Source organism: Fukomys damarensis, unplaced genomic scaffold, assembly GCF_012274545.1.
Source record: "Fukomys damarensis isolate Sample0158 unplaced genomic scaffold, DMR_v1.0_HiC HiC_scaffold_19, whole genome shotgun sequence".
NCBI classification, from domain to species: domain Eukaryota; kingdom Metazoa; phylum Chordata; class Mammalia; order Rodentia; family Bathyergidae; genus Fukomys; species Fukomys damarensis.
Window position 1 is genome coordinate 38,486,866 of NW_022900931.1, and position 23,104 is coordinate 38,509,969.

Here is a 23,104-nt window from a genome sequence, read left to right on the forward strand (position 1 = left end):
TCTTATTTTTTATTTTTTTTGGTACCAGGGATTGAACTCGGGTCCTTGTGCTTGCAAGGCAGGCCACTGAATTGCTGAGCTAAATCCCTGGCCCATGGTGTACTTATTCTATTAGACCTTTTGTCAGTGTTAGCTTTATCTCTTTCCAGGGCATCCTTGAGAATTTTTCGTTGTTTTTTTGGGGGGTATGAATTAATTTCTTTAGGTGTTTATCATGAAAAATATCTTATTTTTCCATCATTTTGGAAGATAATATTGCAGGATATATCAGCCTGAGTTGCAAATTGTTTTCTTTTAGGGCTTGAAGTACTTCACTTCAAGCTCTCCTGGCCTTTAAAGTTTGTGTGCCAAATTCTGCTGTAGTTCTAATGGCTCTGCCTTTATAAATGACTTTTCCCTGCTTTTAAGGTTGTTCTTGTGTTGGACATTCTGGATTCTAACTATGATGTGGAGAGGTTCTTTTCTGATCATGGCTATTTGGGGTTCCATATGCCTCCTTTAATCTGTTGTTAAATCCTTTTATTTAAAATTTTCTATTGTTATTAGTAAACAAGTTTTTTAAAGTACCATTTGAGCTATCTTCTGATTTTTCTGTAATTCCAATTGTCTTTTTTGCTTCATTGCAGTTGTTACATTTTTCACATCCCCTTTAAAAGATATCTAAGTGCCCACCAACAGCCCTGTATTCTAGTTCTGACATTCTGTCCTCATATTGTTCACCTGTGCTGACTGCCCATACTTTTCCATAGAATTTTTTATCCTCTGAATTTCTTTGTGGAGCCTTTTTATGAGCTGTTTTTTTATGCTGGAAATAACTGTCTTGCATCATTTTGTTTAGCTCTATTAGCTTTTTATTAGTATCTTTTACAGACTTGCAGATCATTTTATTTGGCCCAATTTATCACTTGTACACTCTGTGAGCTTGTCAAATGCTTTAGTGGATTTATTCTCTCTCCTGATATCATTTTGAACATAATTTGGTTGTGTGGTTTTTGCTTTATACCCCTTCAATACCCTATGTGTCACCTTTGGGAGAATTAGTGTTTGGAGGCATTTTGTTGGGTTTTTCTTATCTATTTTTTTGTGTTGAGGCTTGTAGGTTGATTGTAGTGGAAGTCTGTTTCTAGTATGGAAACCTCCCTTATGTGTACTTTTCAATGGTGTCCTCTGGGCATGGCTAACAAGTGGCCTTTACCTGTCCCAGCATTTAACCATTTCTATTTTCTTGAGATGGAAGGTTGCAGTATCCAGTTATCCAAGACAGACCACAGTATTGTTAGAGTCCAAGGCATTCCAGATATTGGCATTTCAATATGATTAGCTCTCTGGTATCTGGTAGATATAGCTCCAGGGCAGAGGTTCAAGTGGGCTGTTGTACTTAGTGTCCTAAGCTGTGGGATCTGGTTGGATCCTTCTGTCCTTGGGTGTTGTCCTCATCTAAGATCCTTTGTTGCCCCACTGCAGCACTCCCCCATGGGAAGGGCATTGTTCCTTTGGCACAGGTCTGCTTGTTCCTCAAGAACACACTTTTTGCACACAATTATCTTTTATTGACCAAGAGGAGTAATACTTTTGTCAGCTAAATGACTATTAGCAACAAGTAATGCAATAATTTAACAAAACAGATATTACTTTTTAGCATGTTAAGAAAATGACAATTATACAAAGACAGTTACATTTAAAAAAATAAGGCATATCACATATAAATTTATGTAACTAGAACTTTAAACAGATACCTAAGATTAACTAGCTAAGAATTTTCATAAGCAAGTCAAAATCTAATGAGACAGTAGAAAACATAATTTTGACAAATTTCTATTTTAGTTATAAATTTTACTAAGTATCAGTATTGCAAGCTTTGTTTCTTTTCTTTTCCTTTCTCTCTCTTCCTTGGTATTAGGGATCAAACTCTGAACCTTGCGCTGCGAGGCAGGTGGCGGAACCACTGAGCTAAATCCCTGGCCCAGCCTTATTTTAAATATGGATCCTGACATTTCTGTGTTACACTTTCTCCTAAAAAATATTTTTTAAAAGAATTCAAACTGCCTAACGTATCAAAAGATACGTTATATGTTATCAGTTTACAAGAAAAACGTAACTTTTAGACTGAGTAGTTTTAAAAAATCATGTTCTTACTCATATTTGAATCCCAAACTGTCATATGTAGATGTAAGCACTGTACATCTAGAAAAGAACACATAATATACCTGGGGAGGGAAAAGCTTGAAATTTTTGCTTTTGAGCCTTGCAAGAGTTTTCTGTAAAAAACAAAATGATTTCTTAAAATGCCGTATTTTTAAGTACTTAAAGTAAGCAAACAGTAGAGAGTAGTTTGCTTGCTTCTCCACAGTTTAAAAAAAAAAAAACCAGTTTCAGCATCTCTTGAAAATACATGTATTAGGTCATATATACAAACCCGTTAATAGGCCAGGTAAGCAATAGTTATAAATCTTTACAGAAAAAACAAATGAAAATAACCCTAATTGTGAAATGATTTATTATAAAATGTACTGACTTTAGATAATAATGAACAAACAACAACCCTCAATCACTTTTTAGTCTTATTATGTAAAGCTTTTAAAAAACATGCTGACCTTTAACAAAAATTTCTTTGGTCTTAGCAGTAGGGACCAGGTGCCCTCAGGCCCTGCAGGTCTGCAGGGCAGCTGCGGGGGTAAATGGTGCAGGGTCAGTGTCAGGGCCAAGCTACACAAGGCTTGCCAGCACGGGCGACACGGCCCGAGTGCAGCATCTCCTCATTCTGGGGAAATGTGGCGTCAATGGCAGAGACAAGAAGCACAGGACCACTTTGCATTTTGCCTGTGCCTATGGCCATCCGGAAGTGGGTGACTCTCCTGGTGGAGAGGGAGTGTGACACTGATGCCTGTGACAGGGAGAAGAGTACTGCTTTGAATAAGGCTGTGCAATGTCATCAGAAGTGTGTGACAATTCTCTTGGAACATGGTGCCAATCTGAATGTTTGACAATACTGCTTTCCATTATGCTGGCCATTACCGAAAACACATTGATAGCAGCAAAACTGCTTTCACACCATGCAAAACTGAGGCCAAAAATAAGGATGACCTCACGGCACATTTACTTGCTCTAAGGGAAAACATACAGCAAGTAGCAGAATTGTTTATAAACAAAGAAGTAAATATTCATGCGGTGGACAAGCCAGAAAGGCTCATTTTTGAATATGAAGATAAGAGACTTAAAAATTTTCAAATTAGCCAGCCATCCAGTGCTTGGACCTGAATCCAAGACCTCACACACTGTAGTTGATGAGAGTTTTGAAGATGACTCTTTAACCAGGTTTTCAAACAAACCTGGTCCTGATGACTCCTGGCCTTTATCAGATGAAGACGACTATGATTTTGGTAACAAGAATGTCCCCAAAATAAACCTAACTGAGCTATGGGCTGCTGCTCAGAGATCCAAGCAAAATATGGCACTGGAGAAGCAGGAAACAGAAGCTGGCTTGACGACAGCATTCTCGGTAGAAAAAACAAAGATGTGGTTGAAACCCTTCCTGAAACATCAATGTCCAGAACTTTTCTCAGTCTTCCTTTTTATCACCATCACATGACACAAAAGAAGCAACATTTCATTCAACAGAGTGGAAAAACTGATAACCAGCAGTTTCCTATTAAGAAGAATGAAGAACATGACAGTGGCCCTGCCTTCCCTGTGGGGGAAGTAAAGAAAAAGGAAAGTGAACAGTGGAGCTCCACAGAATCTATGACAGCCTGTGTTGGAGCAGGCCGGTTCCCGTTCTGGTGGCCTACTACAAGTGAAGGGTGGGTACAGCTTACATGATACAGATGAAGAGGAAGGATGGTCCAGAAATAAAATATCTAACGAAAACAGCAAGGTCAAAGAACAAACAGATGGTGTGGATGACCTTTGCCGACTATCTCAGTCATCTGAAACAGCACCAGAGGATTGTGGATTGCTTTACCCTAAGTATGAGAATATTTTGCTGCTATTTGAACAACTTAGAATGGAGTGTAAAGATTCTGTTAGTGTATCAAAAATCTGGGATGCGGTACATTCATATAAAACATCAAACTTAAAAACATCACGATGAACTGCTTATAGGGAAAAATAAAAAATTGGAAAATAAGTCTACAGGAGGAACTAACTGGAACAAATCTAGTGAGATCACAGTTAGAATGTGAGAAACTACACTGAGAACTTGGCAATTTATGATTTGCCTTATAACGAGGAAAATGGAAGAAATGTTGAGTTTTATGAAAAAATTAAAGAGCAGTTAAGAAAAATGAGCAATATCATCAAGAAGTTGAAGTAAAACAGCAACTTGAAATTTCTCTTAGAACACTAGATATTGAAGACTGTAAGAAATAAATTGAATCAGGTTCTAGAGGAACAAAATGACACGCTGAAGTAACTTAAGTCCTGAAGTTTCTCTTAGCCATAAAGATCTAATGCCAGATTAAGACTAGAAATAGATGCAGTAAAAAATAAGAATCAGGTAAAGGAAAAGAAATATCTGGAAGGTACTGAAATGACACATAAAAATAATGACCTTCAAGGACAATAAAACTGAATGAGGATACAACATTTCAGTGTAATGGACAGCTTAGTAGTCTGACAATAGAAAATACAATACTGAATTCTAAACTGGAGAATGAAAAACAAATCAAGGAAAGACTGGAAGCAGAAATTGAATCATACCATCCCAGACTGGCTGCTGCATTACAGGATTATGATGAAATTCAGACATCAAAAAAAGATGTGGAACTTGCTTTCCAGAGAGCAAGAGAGGAGTGGGTTCTTTTAGAGGAGACGCTGAATTTTGATATATCTAACCTAAAAGATAACAATGAGATGCTTTCCCAACAGCTTTCCTAAGCTGAAAGAAAATTAAATAGCCTAGAAATGGAGCTCCATCATTCAAGAGATGCTTTTAGAGAAAAGACTTCAGTTTTAGAACAGGTACAAAGAGACCTAAAGCAAACTATAGTGTCAAATGAAGGAAATTAAATGCATGTATCAGAATGAACAAGGGAAACTGAATAAATACATGGGAAAGCAGGAATCCACAGAAGAGAGATTATCCCAAATACAAAGTGAAAATGTATTGCTTCGACAGCAGTTGGATGATGCTCACAACAAAGTTGACTATAAAGAAATGATAGTAATTAATATCCAAGACCAGTTTCATGGTATTGTGAAAACACTTCGAGGTGAGAGTAAAAACAAAGTCTCATGCTGGAAGACAGAAATAAAGAGTTAATCGATGAAAGTAATCATGTGAAAGGATATATCAGTATGAAAAGGAGAAAACAGAAAAAGAAGTAGTTGTGAGATAACTTCAGCAACAACTGGCTGATACCTTGAAAAAACAATATGTTAGAGGCGTCACTGAAATTTCATTGCTTTATTGCATTAATTTAGAAGACGAGACTTGGGATTTAAAGAATTTAAGTCATATCAGAAGTCAATTGGAAGAACAGAATCGATACAAAGGGGCTGTGCGATGTGCTGAGAAGGTGAAACAACACCTACAAAAGCTTGACCTTGAAAATTCCAGGTTAAAAGTGAAAGTAAAAAAGCAAGCAGGGAAAACTGAACAGCTCCAGAAAAACCTGTACAAATTTGTCTGAAGGTGATAACTCAGTTTTTTTAATTGTTCTTTAACAGAATCTCCGGAATTTACTTTGGATCAAGAAAAAGAAGAAAAATGGTGAATTACAAAAAGAGCTAACTGGACCCGGTGGCGTGCGCGTGAGCTCCCGGCCTGCGCGGGAGCCCCTGGCCTGCATGACAACAGACCAGGAAGGCCCCAAAGACCCCAGAGGGGGTTTTTTCAGCTGCCTGCCTGCCTGCCTGCCTGCGATCACCCGGCGGCGTGTGCGCGAGCTCCCGGCCTGCGTGACAACAGACCAGGAAGGCCCCAAAGACCCCAGAGGGGGTTTTTTCAGCTGCCTGCCTGCCTGCCTGCCTGCGATCACCCGGTGGTGTGCGCGCGAGCTCCCGGCCTGCGCGACAACAGACCAGGAAGGCCCCAAAGACCCCGGAGGGGTTTTTTTTCAGCTGCCTGGCTGCCTGCCTGCCTGTGATCACCCGGCGGCGTGCGCGCGAGCTCCCGGCCTGTGCGACAACAGACCAGGAAGGCCCCAAAGACCCCGGAGGGGGTTTTTTCAGCTGCCTGCCTGCCTGCCTATAAAAGGAAAAAAAAAAAAAAAGAAAATTTACAGCAATTGAGAGAGACTAATAATGCTTCCATGAGAAGTCAGATGGAACTCGGAATTAAAGACCTGAAATCAGAGGTCTCTAAAATGAAAATTCAAGAGTCTGATAAAATACAATTTGAAAAATATAGGCAACGCTATCTAGAAGAATTCAGTACTAGAAAGTAATTGTCCAGTAAACTAAACAAGGCCAATGAGAGGCCAGAAGAGACCAACACCAAACTTGTGGTGGAGAAACAACAAAACGGGTCTTTACTGTGCACTGAGTACCAGACCTGTCCTAGAATGTCCTTGTGTTGGAAATCGTAATCATAGTTTGGTGTTCCAGAGAAGTTTTCTTCCCAGAGAAAACTTAGTGGTTCCTCTGTTAAACCCACAGCCTTCAAACAAGAGCATGGAGAGCTACCTGACCAAGATGCAGCAAGAGTTGGAGAAAAGTATAACTAGAGAAGAAAAGCTGCTGCTGAATTTGTATGTGGATACTTTAAAGTTTCTCCCACAAGATCTGCTAATAAATCAAGCCAAGATCTAATTTCAGAAACATCACAAGAGTATCTGGAGATTATGATATATGACCTCAAAAGAAAAAAAAAATTCACTTCATAGGTATATGATGAAAATTTATATACTATTTTAAGCTGTTTCTTGACATCTGTAACCTTTTTTTTTTTGGTACTGGGGATCAAACTTGGGTCCTTGTGCTTGTGAGGCAGGCACCGGAACCACTGAGCTAAATCCCTGGGCCCGACATCTGTAATTTTTAAGTGATATTTGCAAGTAAAAGCCAGTATTACTGAGTTATATAATAAAAAAAATTTTTTTTTTCTGTTTTCAGATACTTCTTATCCTTCTAGAATAGTACTCTGAAACTTAAGGGTCAGATATCCTTTGATCTTATATTACAATGCTACACATACATATCAGCAATCTGAGATACATTTAATACTCTCAGATATTTTGTTATAAACACTTGTTCCATTTTTCTTTTAATAATTACAGAAAATCAGAGTTCCCTCTTAGATACCTTGGCCATGCTGAATTATAATAATCACTTGCTTGGTTCTAAGTTTATAACCATAAATAGACAGAATTGGCATTCCTATTTTCTTATGTATGTCCTAAGAGCCCAGTGGTACCTTGGTTCACAAACTTAATTCATTCCACAGTTCTGCAGAGGGTGGCCACAGTCACCTTGCCAGATGTGAAGCACAATCTTGCCGAACACTTCTGCACCTGTGAGCTGAGGTACTGCTGTCTCTCAATATTTTAAGCTACTATGATTATGTTTTTCCTATTAGTTAACACTACAGACTTATACATTATAACAGGCAGGGGAGAAAGAGAGAAGGGGCTGTAGATTGCTAGAGGGAATCTTTGTTCACCTTCCCTCATTAGAAAACCAAGTTTGAAGTCTCTTTACTCTTATATTTACATTTAGAGAAACATAGAAAAAAATCAACACCTTAAATTGGTCCCAACCTCATAAAATATAAACTAAAGGTGAAGTTTTGTGGAGACAGAGTAGTTACCCATAATTATTTAAGATATATTACATGCTTATAAGATCCTCTTTGTGTACTTTTGAAAAGAGATACAGAAAATAACAAAAACAAAACCAAATAACAACATCAACAAAGATTCCCAGTGTTAGATTTCCCAAGGTCAGAGCTACCTGATGTACATAGTGTTGGCTTTCTAGTCTAACAGCTTTTCAACATTTTGAGTATTACAGGAAATTTTATTCAGGCTTAAGATGTGGTTGGAGAGTGGACAGTGTTAGCATCAACTGTACTCAAGAGACAGAAGAGGGTGGAGTTAATCTCAGGAAACAACAGGGAAAAATAAACACAGAGCCATAATAAGATAAATATGCATGATTAGGCCAAGGTCAAAGTTAACCCAATCCATGAAGGTTTCTTCTGAAAGTAAACAGAAGAAGGGACAATTCTATTGAGACCCATAGCCATAGTAGTAAGGTTCATCAGGGCGGAATCCATAAGCTGTGGCAGGGCGTCCAAGAATACCAACTGGCTGGCCAAAGCCATCCATTCCAAGGCTGAAAGAGAAAAAAAACATAAGCTGTGTTTTTAATCACAAATCTATAATGCAGGTCAAATAAGAGGCTCAGAATTTTACACCTCCGAGATTCTCTTTCTGGCACTGATAGTGATTTATAAGAATATCAGCCTTTTTTTGGCCTTAAATTAATGTAGTCATTAAAATGTGTATAAAATATTTACTTCTCAAAAGATGTATGTTGAAAATGTCAGAAATATGTTCTCAGATTACTATTCAAAACAAAATGAATCAGGTCAAAAAAGTTTCATTCAATGCTCTAATGAAAGAATATGAAAAGATTTTGCATCAAAGCAATTATCAATAATACACTGCTAGGGAATGATAAATTTGTCAGCCAGGTTTGATCTGCAGATCCTTCTTCTGATTCTTCCGCGCAAAAAACATTGCTATATATTATAAATTCTAGTTCAGCTTATTCTGTGGAAATAATGGAAAGACAAAAATAACATTCAGAGTTATAAAGGTAATTGAAGCATTGATATACTTTCTTTTAAAACTGAGCATATTAATAAATTACTTAGAAGAAACTTGTTTTCCAAAGCACTTTTTAAGAATCAAAGAATTATCCCACTTAGAAAAATGACAAAAATATGTATTTTTCTAGGCAATTATGACAGCAGTAACATGCTCATGCATAGCTCATGCAGTGAATGCTACTGAGCTTGATTTTCAACCGAGAAGCCATCCATAATGTAGACATATAAACTTTGAATAAATATACTCAAGCGATTTGATTTGAAAGGGTACTTGGAGATTTTTCACCAGAAAAAAATCCCAGTATGTTTAAAATATATGTTCACGTTGGCACCAATTTCCCCTCACACGCAAAGTGAGATTAAGTTGAAACAATTTAGAATATTAAATTTTAGCTTTTAAAATAATGTATGTATGTGCATGTTTATTAGGATGGAGCTAAGGAATAAGACATACTGGTCCTGTGAACCAACTTCTCAGGGGAATAGAATTTTTGAACTACAGGTGTCATGTTATTATTGTACTGAGTGAATGTAGGGGAAAAAATCGAGCTTTTGGGTCTGTCTGTCTCCTCTCTCTCTTACATATATAAGTAAATATATAACTATCCATAGTCGTTTCTCTTAGGGTTAGTTGAAATATTATGTGTGTATTTTATTTTGAAATGGTAAAATATAAGCACCCTTTCCTCCTTTGGTATCATAGGAAGACAGATTAAATTTTGAGATGTTAAGAAACATTATCCCAGAAGTTGCTTAAATTCTTTCTATTCTGAAAGTAACAGAGCAGTGACCTCTTTTTCAATAATAAGATCCACTGGTATCAGTTTAAAATTAGATGAAAAGATGGCTGAAGAAAACTTTTAGTGCTAAGGCTAACTAGGTATTCATGTATCTAAACAACTCGAGTATATAAGGGTTGATTGTACAGCTTGAGGATTTCATATTCATATTTCATTCCCTATTCATCTACTTATTGCCTGCCTTCAGCACCTCCTCTGAGGTTGAAAGCTGAAGACTTAGATGAAATTCATTGGTCCTTATTTCTCAATCTAGAGGCTGTGGTGGGACTTCTTTGAAGAATTTGGAAATAAGAGGCACATGGTAGATCAGTGAAGGAATATGTAAAGGCATCTTCAAAGCAGAACACATTTTTAGCAAACCCAATGTATTAGACCCAAAGATGACTCTCGGAAGGGAGTGAGCCAGCCATGCTGGCACAGACCAAGGAGCTTCTCGGCTACAGGGCGGGTAGTAGCAAACTAAGCAGTTCCCAGGGACATGGTGACTTGTAACCTGACTCCTCTGGCAGGCTTGTTCTCAGTGAGGAAGAGGATTCAACAGATTCTTAAAGATTGAGGCCATTGTACATTGAAATTGTATAACTTTTTAAAAACTTCTATGATAAAAAGGCTACGCTCCCCCCTGATATCAGGGACTGAACCTAGGGCCTTCACACTGAGCTACAACCCCATTCCTTTCTAAATTTTTAATGTTGAGACAGGGTCTCAGTAAGTTGCCAAATTACCCAGGCTGGAATTGAACTTGCAATACTCTTGCCTTAGGCTCCCAGAGTGTTGGGATTAACAGGCAGGTGCCACCACACCTGACTAGCAAACTTCTTTTGTTTTACTATTTGCCAAGAGAGTGAAGAATACATTTTTGTTACCTGATCTATCAGATGGCTATACTTTTCATTAGAAGTTGACAGATAGTTATTTTATTTCTTTTAAGTGTTAGTTTACATTGCTGACAAAAATCTACAGCTCCAAGTCGATGACTGTAAGATCAAACCTTGAGCACTAATGCATTTGAGTATCTGAACCTGCAATCTCAGGTCTTGAACATGGTAATTTTAGGCTACTGTGGTGAAGTTCCACCTACGTAGTCAACACATCACCCGGATTACAGTATATAGGGTTATCATGTAACTTTTTGAAGTTGGGAAAAGTTTTCAAGGAAGAATATATGAAAGGACTTAAAATAAACTTTTCTGGATAATTATCCATCATGAACCACTGACAGATTTGCTATTTGAAGAATATTTAGGACATGATGACTAGCGTGCATGGTAAATGGACAATGGGTCCTTTTGTATTATGAAAGATCAGCCATATTGGTAAATTAACAGTTTATTAATTAAATCTACTCTGAAACAACTGTTGTCTTCTTTAAACTTATTTGGGTCTTTCTCATACACTGGGGGAGTTGGGCTTTCCAGGATGCTTAAACATGAAGACAGCTGTTTTTTTGGAACATGTGGACACTTATTCTACCTCCTCCCTTGGGATAATGATGCAGTCTTGTTAATATAAAATGTGGTTCAAAACCAAGAGAATCTAATAGCAAGTTTTTCTTTCAATAGGAAACAGGTTCTTTAAGTAAATTCTTCTGAAAAGAACAGAAACCATGAACATAAAAAGACAGTCAGCTGTGCAGGCTGGTGCACATCTATAATACCAGCACTGTGCGCAGCTGAGGTGGGAGGATTGTGAGTTTCAGCCCAGCCTGAGCAACTTGGCAAGAATAAAATTTATATGTATGTATATTCATGTATGTAAATTTTTAAATGGATTAGGGACTTTGAAGGCCCTGTGTTCAATCCCCAGTACTGGGAAAAAATACAAAGATAGTACCATAGGAAAAACTGTTCTTTCCTAATCCAAAAAGACTTGGTTTAGATTAAGGGATGCTAAGAACTAAGGGAATTAAATCTGTGATGTGGCTTTGCCCCATGTGACCATTTTGCTTCGGATAAGAGTTTGTATATTTGGGTGTTTTTATTGGGAATTAACTCCTTCCTGCCTTACGTGCATTGCCATTTGTACAAATTCTCTTCCTGCCACTCCTAACCCACACGAGAAGTGGCATGAGCTGCTACTGTGTTTTTTTAAGGACTATTTAGTATTTTTATTCTTAATGGTCAGATAACATATATATAGATCTTTGAAATACCCAGATTTAGTACATTTTTTTAGTCCAAAGAAAATATTGTTTATTTTGAAAAACTAGGAATGATTAAGTCAACAAATCAATGTATTATTAAATTTTATGTTCCAAGAACAATGATTTCTGAGGACCTAGACCCTAGAAAGGAAAATGAAAATTAGCTAAAGTGAAAAATTATTTTTAAAATTCAACAATATAAAACATCTATTTTTTCACATTTTAAAAAACAAATCTACAAATAAAACTGACATACAGCAAGCATAAAACTGAATTTTCTACTATGTTTTTAAGACTTTAACCACTTTCTCTTTTTGTTTTGGTACTGGGGATTGAACTCAGGACCTTGAGCTTATGAGGCAAGCGGCGGAACCACTGAGCTAAATCCCTGGGCCCTTTAACTACATTCTTAAGAGTGTTCATGAGATGATTCTGAGTGGGGCAAAAGAAACCTGGCGATGACAAGTGACAGTTCACATGCAGCGCATCACAGGTGAATGGCAGCCGGGGGCCTCCCAGACACGCTCAGGCACTCATTACACATCTTTGCCAGAGTTGACGCTGTAGTGAGGGAAGGAAATTACCTACCTCTGGCTGTTTGTGAGGCTTACTTAGTGCATATTTGTAAAGCACTTTGAAATCCTTGGATGAAAAGTGCTGCACAAGTGAAAAGTACCATTAACTTTATTAAAATTAGACAACAAACAAGTCTTCTTTTAAATTCCTAAGTGAGCAGTATAAATAGAACTGGTAATAAATTGATTAGTATATGCTACAAAAGTAAAAATAAATTCAAGGCACATTCTTTCTTCATAGGCTTGCCAGACTTTTGAAAACATTTTTAGAAATAATCTTGTCTAACTTCCATTTAAAAACTCCATTCAGCTCTTAACAGCTGCAGAATGCAGTGCTCACTACCTTGCAAGGCAGTTCACTCCATTTATAGGTAGGTCAAATTGTTAGGAGAGTTCTTAATTCATCAGGAATCCTGTTCAATGAGTTTTATACTTGTGCTCTAAAATCACTTTGATCTGCAAGTGTCTACCTTAAAGGAAAGTTGGAATTCACATGATACTTATGATACTCTGAAACCAGTAGGGACTACGAGATCTTCTCTCTGACCCGCTATTAATGTAGGCTAACTTGTACTGATCTTAAAAATTATCAGGAGTCATAAAGTTAGCCAAGATTGCATATCTATGTGTACAACCAGGTATGCACAGATACACGGAGAACTTGCTGAAATTTCACTTATAATCACTATGCTGAATTTCATCTCTTAAATTTGAGTCTGTGTTTAGGGATTCCATTTCCTGAGATAAAAATCCTTTATGACAATATTTATGAGTAGGAAATAGTTAATAATTAGCTTTTTGAATCATAAGGTAATATTAGAAGCTGGGACTGTTTATAGATATTAAGTGAAAAAACAACGTGAGCTGGCTATCATGGCTGACACGTTTGAGGACTTTATAGAATAGTATGAAATGGTCTTTTAATAAACTGGAACATTGCATTCTTTCTTATAAATTAATCCATTGACCATAGAATCAAATCAGTATGTTTTTATTCTTAGTAGACTGTAAAGTGACTATCTCAGTAATTTTAGTGTAAGTGTAATTTGTCATGGAACTGGTAGGGCAGGAAGAAGACACAGTCCTCTCTGTAAGCTGTGGAAACAGCTCCAAACACAAACAAATACTGTGATAATCAGATGATGCTGTGCTGCCCTAGTCTATGTACAAACAGAATGAAGAACACATTCAATATAATGAGTATATTAGAAATATATACAGAAAAATCTTGGAGGTTAGAAAGGTTTCATATAAAATTGTTCAATTTTAATGTATGTCATTATTTCCTGGCTTTGCATTTTATTGTCTTTCTCTTCTATCAGAATGTAAAGACTGTCTTACAGATACATACTTAGCATGTAGGGAATCTGACACAGAGTGGATGTTAAAAAAGTATCTGAAAACATGAATGAATCAGACTTAAGGGACAGGTGGGATTTCATAGGCAGAGAGAGAATTCCTGAAAGTACAGAAACCCTGAGCGAGAGAGAAGGGACAAAGAATAGCACATATGGGGTATGTCATGGTTAAAGTCATGTCTAAGTGAGAGGTAGGAGTTAAGGCAGAAGGAGAGGTTAGGATTAGCTAGTGAAACTTCATGCAACACGTTGAGAACTGTATGCTTTTGAAAGCTGCCAGTGTTTTAAGAAAGAACAACTTACTCTGTTTTAGAAAGTTATCTGTGACCTCAATTAATATAAACATTATATGCTATAATATGAGCTAAGATTAATAGCAACAAAAATGATAAATAGGATAGGGGAACTGGAGGAGGGTGGGAACAAGAGGGACGGGGATTAAGAAAAGAAATAAGCTGGGGTATGTAACATGTAACCATTCCCCCAAATGACTATAAACTGCATTAATTGCAAACCTGTACTAAAAAAAAGTTATCTGTGGTAGAAAAGGGGGTTGGTAGGTAAAAGGATGGAGAACATTTAAATGCTTATTATTGAAGTTTAAATGTAAAGTGGTAAGAGGAGGACCAGCTGAAATAAATTTACAGTTTAAAATACATTTAAAATAATACCTATCATTTGTAAAGTATTAAATTGAGGTTTAAATGCTTGTAATTTACAGACTGACCACTAGATGGAGAGCCTGTCTTTCCACGGAGTACCTGCCGTGTACGACAAAGTTTTAAAGCAGGGTTTATCAAATGTAAACTCCTCTGCATATTTAACGTTGACAGAATGTGGTTTCCGTTCAGATTATCAATGCCTTCATTTTATAAATGTGAAATAATTTAATTAGAGCTAAATAAGAATAACTATTAGTCATAAAACGAAAAATTTGTGAATGGGGGCACCTAAGAAAATAGGTGAGGTCCTAATTTTCTTGGATATTGAGAAGTATAATGTACATGCACAATGAAGTATAATTATTATAGCACAGCTTCTCAAATTTTCACTGAACTTATAATCAAAGGCATCTTGTTTCTTTAGATAGGGTTGCTCAAAGTTACAGCTTTGGACCTGAAGCATTGTTTTACTGAGAAAGTGAAATCCAAGAGCATAAACAGTTTTTAAATAGCTGTCATTCATTTTCCATTTAGTTGTTTTATTCTTAAGTTTTTATGTGCATACTGTTTTTCTTATGATAGAAATGTCTAAAGCATTTTAAATAATCATATTTTTAGTGAAATCATACCAAGTAATATTTTTTCCAAAAATTGAGAGCAAATTAAGGGATTAGTAGGAGATTGTATTTAAAGTGTTCATCTGCAGTGTATTTTAAAAAATGTAAGGGGCATCGGTCAGTTCTAAGGGAAAAAACACTGTCTTGGGGGACAGCTCCTTTCAGTTTCGTTACTACACTGAGATACTTCAGATAAAAACCAGTTTGTACTAATGACAGAGGAGCATGTGTAAAACAGACACTGACTTATTCCAAATGGTAAAGAAATTCCATTTCACAGACACTGTTCTAATCTCAATTGATGATTCTTAAACATCTTAATCTGTTTTTAACTCAAGTCTCCTTCCTTTCTTCCCTTCTTTCCTTTCTTTTCTCTCCCTCTTTCTTTCTATCTTTCTTGTTAGCAGAGATCAAACTTGGGACCTCACTGCTTGCAAGGCAGGTGGCAGAACCACTGAGCTGAATCCTGGCTCAAGTCTACTTTAATAATTGTATTTTATGTGGTGATGCTACGGCTGGTTTGCTTAATAGTATCTTATAATTTCCTGTTAAAACTTCGGTATATTTCACTTCATGTTACACCTCACGTCCTATGGAGACTCTGCTCTTAGCCCTAGCTCCTGCGTGTCCTAATGATTCTGATGTGGCATTTGACGCTGCATCTGATGACTCTTCGTGATGGTCCTTTATGTGCTCGGTAATTCTTTAGTTTTTGTTCAGCTGTGCATGTTTCTACAGGGATGACAGTGTCTGTTTATAACGTGTCAGGGACCTGGGGTTTCACTGTCCCGACACAATCTGATTAGTAATTTAGTAATCCTGAAGCAGATGCACAATATAAATTCACAGTCCAGCCAACGAGTATGGAACAAGCTTGTGGTTTTTCTTTCTCATGGGCAACTATCCTCTACTGAGGGCCTTGGGGCATAAGACAACTTTGGCCACTTCTCTGGGCTGATGAATTAAAATCACCTTGTCCTCTCTTCTTCTGATGAGACAAAGGCAGCTCTTTGAGTTTCAGTCTAGGGGGCTCAGTTCCATCTCCCGCCACCACATAACCTGTACCTACTCCAGTGCTCCTGTGGGTGGGTGTTTTATTTTCTGGCCCTTGGGGTATTCCTCATATTTCCTGTAACCTTGTGATGCATTATAACTGCTCGTTACATTTTGTCCAGCGCTTCTAAATTGGTTTTCTTGAAGAGAACAATGACTTGGAAAAAAAATAACTGGAAACTGAGGGTGGTGGTGCAGGTCTGTAATCGCAGCACTCTGGGAGGCTGAGGCAGGAGAATATTAAGTTTGAGTCTAGCCCGGGCAACTCAAGGACTTAGTGAGGCTTTGGCTCAAAATAAGAAGGGCTGGGGATGCAGGTCAGTGTGAAAGCCCTGGGTTCAATACGAAACAACCAAAAAACAAACAAACAAACAAAAAACAAAAAACCCTGGAGTTATTAAATTGTATTTTATTTTTTATTTATATCTACTAAAGAGGAGAAAAACCACTTTAATGGGTGTCTAATGGAAGTTGTCCTGCATGTTATCAAGCTGAAATGAATATTTACTTCAGCCTATATGGTCTCAGGCTTTCTATGGCAATCTTTTAATGACGGTGTACCATCTAGTCATTTTTAACTTACATCTCTTCAATTAAGTAGAGACACTTCTTAAAACTGGCAGTTTTATAATATAAAGCAATTCCTCATTTCACAGCACCAAATGTTAAGCCAATTTTACTAAGTGGCTTAAATAACCTCTAGGTCAATGAACTGAGTCATTAGCACCTCTTTCACATGACTGTCTGTTACTGGTTCAATGTTTATATAATCTGTCATAATACCTTGGCTTTTTAAGGGACAGAAATTACTGCTGGAGGCTTACAGCAGATAATATCTGTAAGTAGCAATGTTTTCTCAGTGATAGTTTAATCGTACTGCCTGGTACTGAGTGAGTTAAATCCTGAACACCACAACTAATTACTATGTAATTCTAACCTTGGTTGCTGGTTCATTTTGAGACTCTTTATTTATTTATTTATTTATTTCATTCTGAGACTCTTTAAAATATGAACTGTGTATTTTACCCCTACGCACTCTCTTAATGATTTGTTTTTTTAGACTGAAATCACTTCCAGCCATCAGTTATACTCTTGGTCTGTACATATGCACTTTTCCAAGCACAAATATTTCTTTTTCCTATTGGTCTGCCAGCCCTGTCAGAGCAAATTTCTCTTTAAACCAAATGCTATGATACTTAAAACCTCTTGGATTACTCAGGCTGCTAGTATGATCTATGACCTTCCAAGAATGACAGCTGAACTCTCCAATTTGCTTATACTGCTGGGGGAACCAGAAAGCACACGCCAAAAAGGAAAATGTTTCTGATGTTGAACAGAGAGGAGAGGGCTTGTTGTAGGTAGGGGCAGCACACTATTAAGTACTGAAAAATACTAATAAGAAATGAAAAGAAACTAAACATGCTGCAAACCTGAAAATCTCAAACATAATTCCAAAGTTAATGCTAGTACTAAAAAGTCTATAGCTTGACTAACTGGTTAAAATATGAATAATGCCTTATTTCCTACAATTAAAGCACCAACCATGTATCTTAGTCATAATGTAGTACTGAAATGAACAACTTCAAGAAATTGAATGAAACCTAAAATTATACTGAGTATTTTACAAAATGGGCTATCAATTTTCCATCTTTCTCTATAGACAGAAATCTGACATGACCACTTTCAAAGAGGTAATAGAGCCATCTAATACGCACGCTCTCCCTGCTGACATAATACCAACTGGTCTCTCTTAAATGGAAGATTAATGTTAAGTTTCTGTCAAAGCTCATGCCTCCAAAGTCCTTAAATAATGTAGTCTGGGAGTATTTTTAGTTTAGTTTTGAAACTTCAGTTTTACTACTTAAGAGGCAGATAAATGTTTGCCTTAAAAAAAAATCTCAAAAGCCTACTAAATGTAAAATCTTAATATGAAATTTCCAATTTATTTCACAATTCATTTGTTACCTTTTTGGTTATATAACAGACAAATTGTTTGATAAAAATCAAGCAGTCACCTAATACATTTCCAAAGTTAAGAACAAAAACAGGAATAACAAAAACAACATTTAAACACACTGAAATGCATATTTTAAATTGCTAAGTATGAGAGCTTGAAAACTTGATTCTAAATAAACTTGTAATTGCAAATATATATATAAAAAGCACTTTCTTGAATTATTAAGTATAAAGTGAAGATTAAGATTAATGGTGGGAGGTATTTAATTACCCTGCAGCCACTAACTCCATGATTCCATTTATAAATACAGCATAGACACATGTTTCAGTTACTGTCCTCCAGAACATTTGGGATCTCAGAATAATATATCAGCATCACATTTAGCACCGAAAAACAGGTGCTGAAGTAATTCTCTACTTTATTTCACAAACCTTCTTTGTGCTTAATATATTTAACTGCTACATTATGGGTGCATTAGGGAAAAAACCAAAGTAAATCCATTTTCTTCTTAAACTTCAGGCCAATTTATAGATATTTCATTGTTCAATCACAGGTTTGATGATGAATTAAGATGTTGCTATATCTTCTTCAAAGAATAGGACTAGCATCCTTTGGGGACATACAGTGTTGATATCAAGAAAATTTTGTGTGGAGTAAACTATGGAAGTACACAATTCTAACAACTTTTTATGATTTAGACCTTATTACTATATCTTAAATTAAAATTATTTTCAAAGAGCATAAGGATATATCATACTATTTTTTCTGTCTTGAATTATGTAGTCCAAGCTGGCTTCGAGGCTCATGATCCTCCTGCCTCAACTTCCCAGTTGCTGAGATTACAGGTGTGTATCACCATGCTTGGCTCTGTTTTTTAAAATATCACTGATGTACATGGGCATTTTCCCTTAAGGACCAGAAATTAAGTTTATTCACAAAGATTTAGAAAGGCATTTATTAATAACCTTTGAAATTTTCTTACAGTTTGTGCAGAACCTCAAAATTAGCATGTTTGAATGAAATTTTTATCTCTATGGATAAAACCTGTTTCAGTCCACACCTGCAATTTCTCTTTCATTATTTCTTCCTTTGTAACATAATGGTTATCACTTTTAGCATTTTTATGCCTTGAGATTTTATTTCCAAGTCTCTTTCAAGATTAGCACAATCTTACAGTATATATTTGTTTTTCTATTCTTATGACATGAAAATAATACAGCCTCCCTAAAAATGCTTAGGCAATTCTGGCTCCTGCCATACAACCTAGATAATTACAAGATATCATACTTGGCACGCTTTTCACACGTGCTTTCTGTTTGCTTTCACAAGGCTTTTACATAAGTCATAGAGATTTATGACCTCACATAGGCATACTAATTATTGCTGCAGTAAAATAATGTCATGCCCAATCATATCTCCCATCTACTGTAGCAAGACTGGACTGCTTGTATACATAAGATTATTCAATCAGTCCTTCAGATTCTATGCCATGAATAATGCAAATGACACAATACTTTGAGATAAAACTGAGAGCTTCTTCTTGCCTTTTCTTTGTATTTGATATTTGATGAGTTTTAAATAATAAATCAAGGGTAATGTTTTTAGTGTCCTGATGTAAATCATCACTTCCCACTTTGCACACATTCCTGTGCTCAAGTACACTGCTACTGTTTGTTTCTCTTACAAAAGTGAAAACATTTATAGTGGAGTATATTCATTTTGTGATGTTCTTTGTCTTTGAGGTTGTGCCTACCTGACAATCTGCGACTTACATAAGTAAGCTGGGCAATGCTGAAAATTATTCAGGGTGATTAGGAATGTACCACACATTTTTCAGATTATTTGAGTTTTAGGCAGTATGTATTATAAAACAGCATACAGATATATCTATATTATTTGTTTCAAGTATGCAGGGCAAGGAAAAACTTGATTCCATTTAAAAAACTCTAATGCCTACCTGCCTAAGGCAGATAGGACCTCCCTTCCCCAGAATTTGGAGGAAAAAAAAGGCAAGATGCAACAGAGTAAGGAATTCTAATAGTATCTTTTCTCCCTATAACATATAAAGAATGAGATGAATGACAATGTAATATTTGTAATGACCTTAAAACTGAGACTTCAAAAGAAAACTTTGAGCTTTATAAGAATGTATATATGCATCACCTTAAATCTCAGGATGAAATGTGAACAAGTCTGTGAATATAAATTTCAAAAGATGTAAATTTTTTCTCTTTGGTGGTAGGGATTGATCCTAGGGTCCTGCACATGCTAAGGAGGTGTTCTGCCACTTAACTACATCCCCCAGGCCTTGAAAAGATGTACATTTTAAGTTACAGTGGCAATTTAAAACTTTATCTGCCCACTTCTAGGATACTTCTTTCATCCTTTTACATTAGAGGGGCTGTAAATTAGCCAGTTCTGGTCACACAAATCTGTATTCCTTTTTAAGGGTGCTTTGTCTTTTAACTTCTGGTAGGGTAGTATGAAAAGGCTTTATTTTCGGCAGAAAAAACCTGGAAAGGAATGAATTTCTGAAAAAGTGGAATGTATCAATATTCTAGATACAATTTCTTCCAAAGCTAAACAAAATACGTTTAAGTAAATGTTTACACACACACATATATTTTACATAGTTTGAGGTAGAATGCTGACTTATGTGCAAAAAAGAGAAGATATACAGGAAATCACTGATTACATTCCTTTAGGTATATTCAAGACTAATAAGATTTTTAAAGAACATAAAAAGCATTTGTTGACTGTACTTCTGTAATTTAAAATGAGACCACAGAAATATGAAGCTTTCACTAAAAAAACACAAAACAAACATGTAGAGATTTTACACATACCTATGGAATTTAGGAAATTATTAAAATTTTAAATTATGAAATTTTCTTCTCAAATACAAAAACAACAGCATCAGAAGTCAGTCTGTCACTGTGCCAGTGTCTGTAGGAGTCTGACAGCTGTGAGACTTAATGATCTGAGCCTTAATGTAAACAGCCTAAAATTCCTGCAGATGAATTCTCTTAAGATTATAGCCTGTGATTAATCCTGTTAACTTCAGACTTCTCCATTTTTAAGTAGCCACCAATGGAAGTTTACTACCTTTTTTTTTTTTAAAAAAAAGAAAAATGAGAAAGCCTAATTCACTTAACAAATCCTTTGTAATCTGACTCTTTCAAATGAAAAATTTTAAAAATTATTCAGTGACTATGATGTCAGTGATAATAGAGAATTTCAAAGTCCTCAATGTTTTGTTACTGGTTCTATACCTATTATCTAAAATTAAAGTTTCTACTCAGTAAACATTTGCTCATGAGGTGGGAGGCATAGAAATCCACGTGTACATCAAACTCCCAAATCTCATAATTATTCAAACTACATTTTGCAGGACAGTTTTTCTTTTTTAAGACAGGGTCTTGCTCTGCTATGTTGCTCAAGATAGGATTGAGCTTGCTATGGATTCCAGGCTGGGCTTTAGCTCATTCTCCTCCGACCTACTGATATGTTTGTTGAGGCACTATTTCTGTTATAATGGCAGAACAAGATACTGTCTGTATTACTCCTTCCAAACTATATTCATTGTACTAGGTGGCAACTAAACTATGGTGAATTATCAGTATGGTCAAGTACAATATTACATAACCTATATAATTTAGGGAGTTGTATTTAAAAAATAATGTAACTTTTTGTCAAATAGAATCTGAATTTACTTTTTTTTTTTTTTTCTTTTTTGGTACCAGGGATTGAATGCCGGTCCTTGTGCTTGCAAGGCAGGCAGTGGAAACACTGAGCGAAATCCCCAGCCCAAAATCTGAATCTACTTTTTAAGAAAAATCACCACTTTTATCTACTTAACATTACTGTTTTTTTTTTTCTGTAAGAAAATACTAGTGATCTATGTTTCTGTAATAGAAGTTAATGAATAACAACATTCCAAGTAGCATATCTTCCAAAAAAGGTGGGGGTTCATTACTTAAGATAACATAGCATTCTTTTCTAAAGATGATTGTTTCCTCTAAAAATTAAAATTAAAAAATGTTGAAGATGTTACTCTGGCTATACACATACGTGCTTTTTTTTTCCTTCAAAGTGTGGGCATAATATAAAAGTAAGCAGGAAAAGATAAAAGACGACTGATGTCCAAATACTGACACTGTACTTTGCATTAATTCCTTTCCTAAGCCTGACAATATCCTTAAATATGTATTTTTTAAAGAAAGTTGAGGAATAACAAGTATGCTGATTGGGTACTTCTCAAAAATAATATTTTAACCCTGAATGATAAGCTTCTCCAAGGGAGAGTTCTTACTGATGTTGGTAACCCTAAATCCAATCCAGGTTCCTATCAATTAAAAAGGTCTCAAATAACACAAAATTTAAGTATTAAAAGCAAACACAAAATATATAACTTTAAATAACAAAATATATACTCATGGTAAAGTTAATAAACCTTGAAAATTAAAAGTATCTTCTGGAAATCATAGCAACAGCAACAATAAGATTATTGGCATATATGCTATACTTATTATCTATATTGCCAACTATGATTTGGTAATAGGAAAGAAACAAGATCAGGGAAACTTCATTTTAAGTGTGAGGCAGAATTTATTACTATAGAACTTATGTTACTTGGTTTTTAATATTATCCTGATTATAGTACCATTCTCTAGAGATATGACTTTAGAAGTTCTTCACAGAATTAATGCTAATGTTTAGGTATGGAGGCATCAATCCTTCAGACACAGCAAAACAAAAAAACTTATAGTAAGGCAGCAATGAGATTAACTGAAATTATGTGACTTTTAATTATATTTCACTCATTGTTCAACATGACAATTTAATATTCCAGATAGCTAACTATTTAGAATCACAAATTATTACCTTCCTAGTCAGTTCGTTATCACTATTAGTAATTAGACTTTTAATACTAATATTTCTTCCTTTGTTAGGCTCAATGAAATTAGATGGACTATTAATATGACTGTATATACATGTAATTGTAGTATTGGGACATTATTAAAAGGAATTTCTTTTGGAAACTTTCTGTGATAAGAGATTATGCTTACATTCAGTATAGATGAGTACTCAGTATATTTAATTAGATATTTAGTAGTACAAATATACTAGGTTCTCTTAAGTGGGTCTTAATTATGAATACAATTA

General features: G+C 35.8%; 1 protein-coding gene and 1 pseudogene across 5 annotated transcripts in view; one reads left to right on the forward strand and one right to left on the reverse strand.

The window, feature by feature from the left end:
- The window catches only part of LOC104856341, a 28,675-nt pseudogene extending 21,851 nt beyond the window's left edge, over positions 1–6,824 (forward strand).
- The window catches only part of Kifap3 (kinesin associated protein 3), a 164,549-nt gene continuing 147,603 nt past the window's right edge, over positions 6,159–23,104 (reverse strand). For 4 of the 5 annotated variants that reach the window (XM_010615688.3, XM_010615687.3, XM_010615692.3 and 1 more), the window contains one exon: positions 6,159–8,274. In XM_010615688.3, the coding sequence (XP_010613990.1) occupies positions 8,166–8,274 (109 nt within the window). In that variant the 3' untranslated portion in view covers positions 6,159–8,165. Of the gene's footprint in view, positions 8,275–12,304; positions 12,374–23,104 lie in introns of all 5 variants that reach the window. The other variant, XM_010615691.3, reaches the window with a different exon arrangement.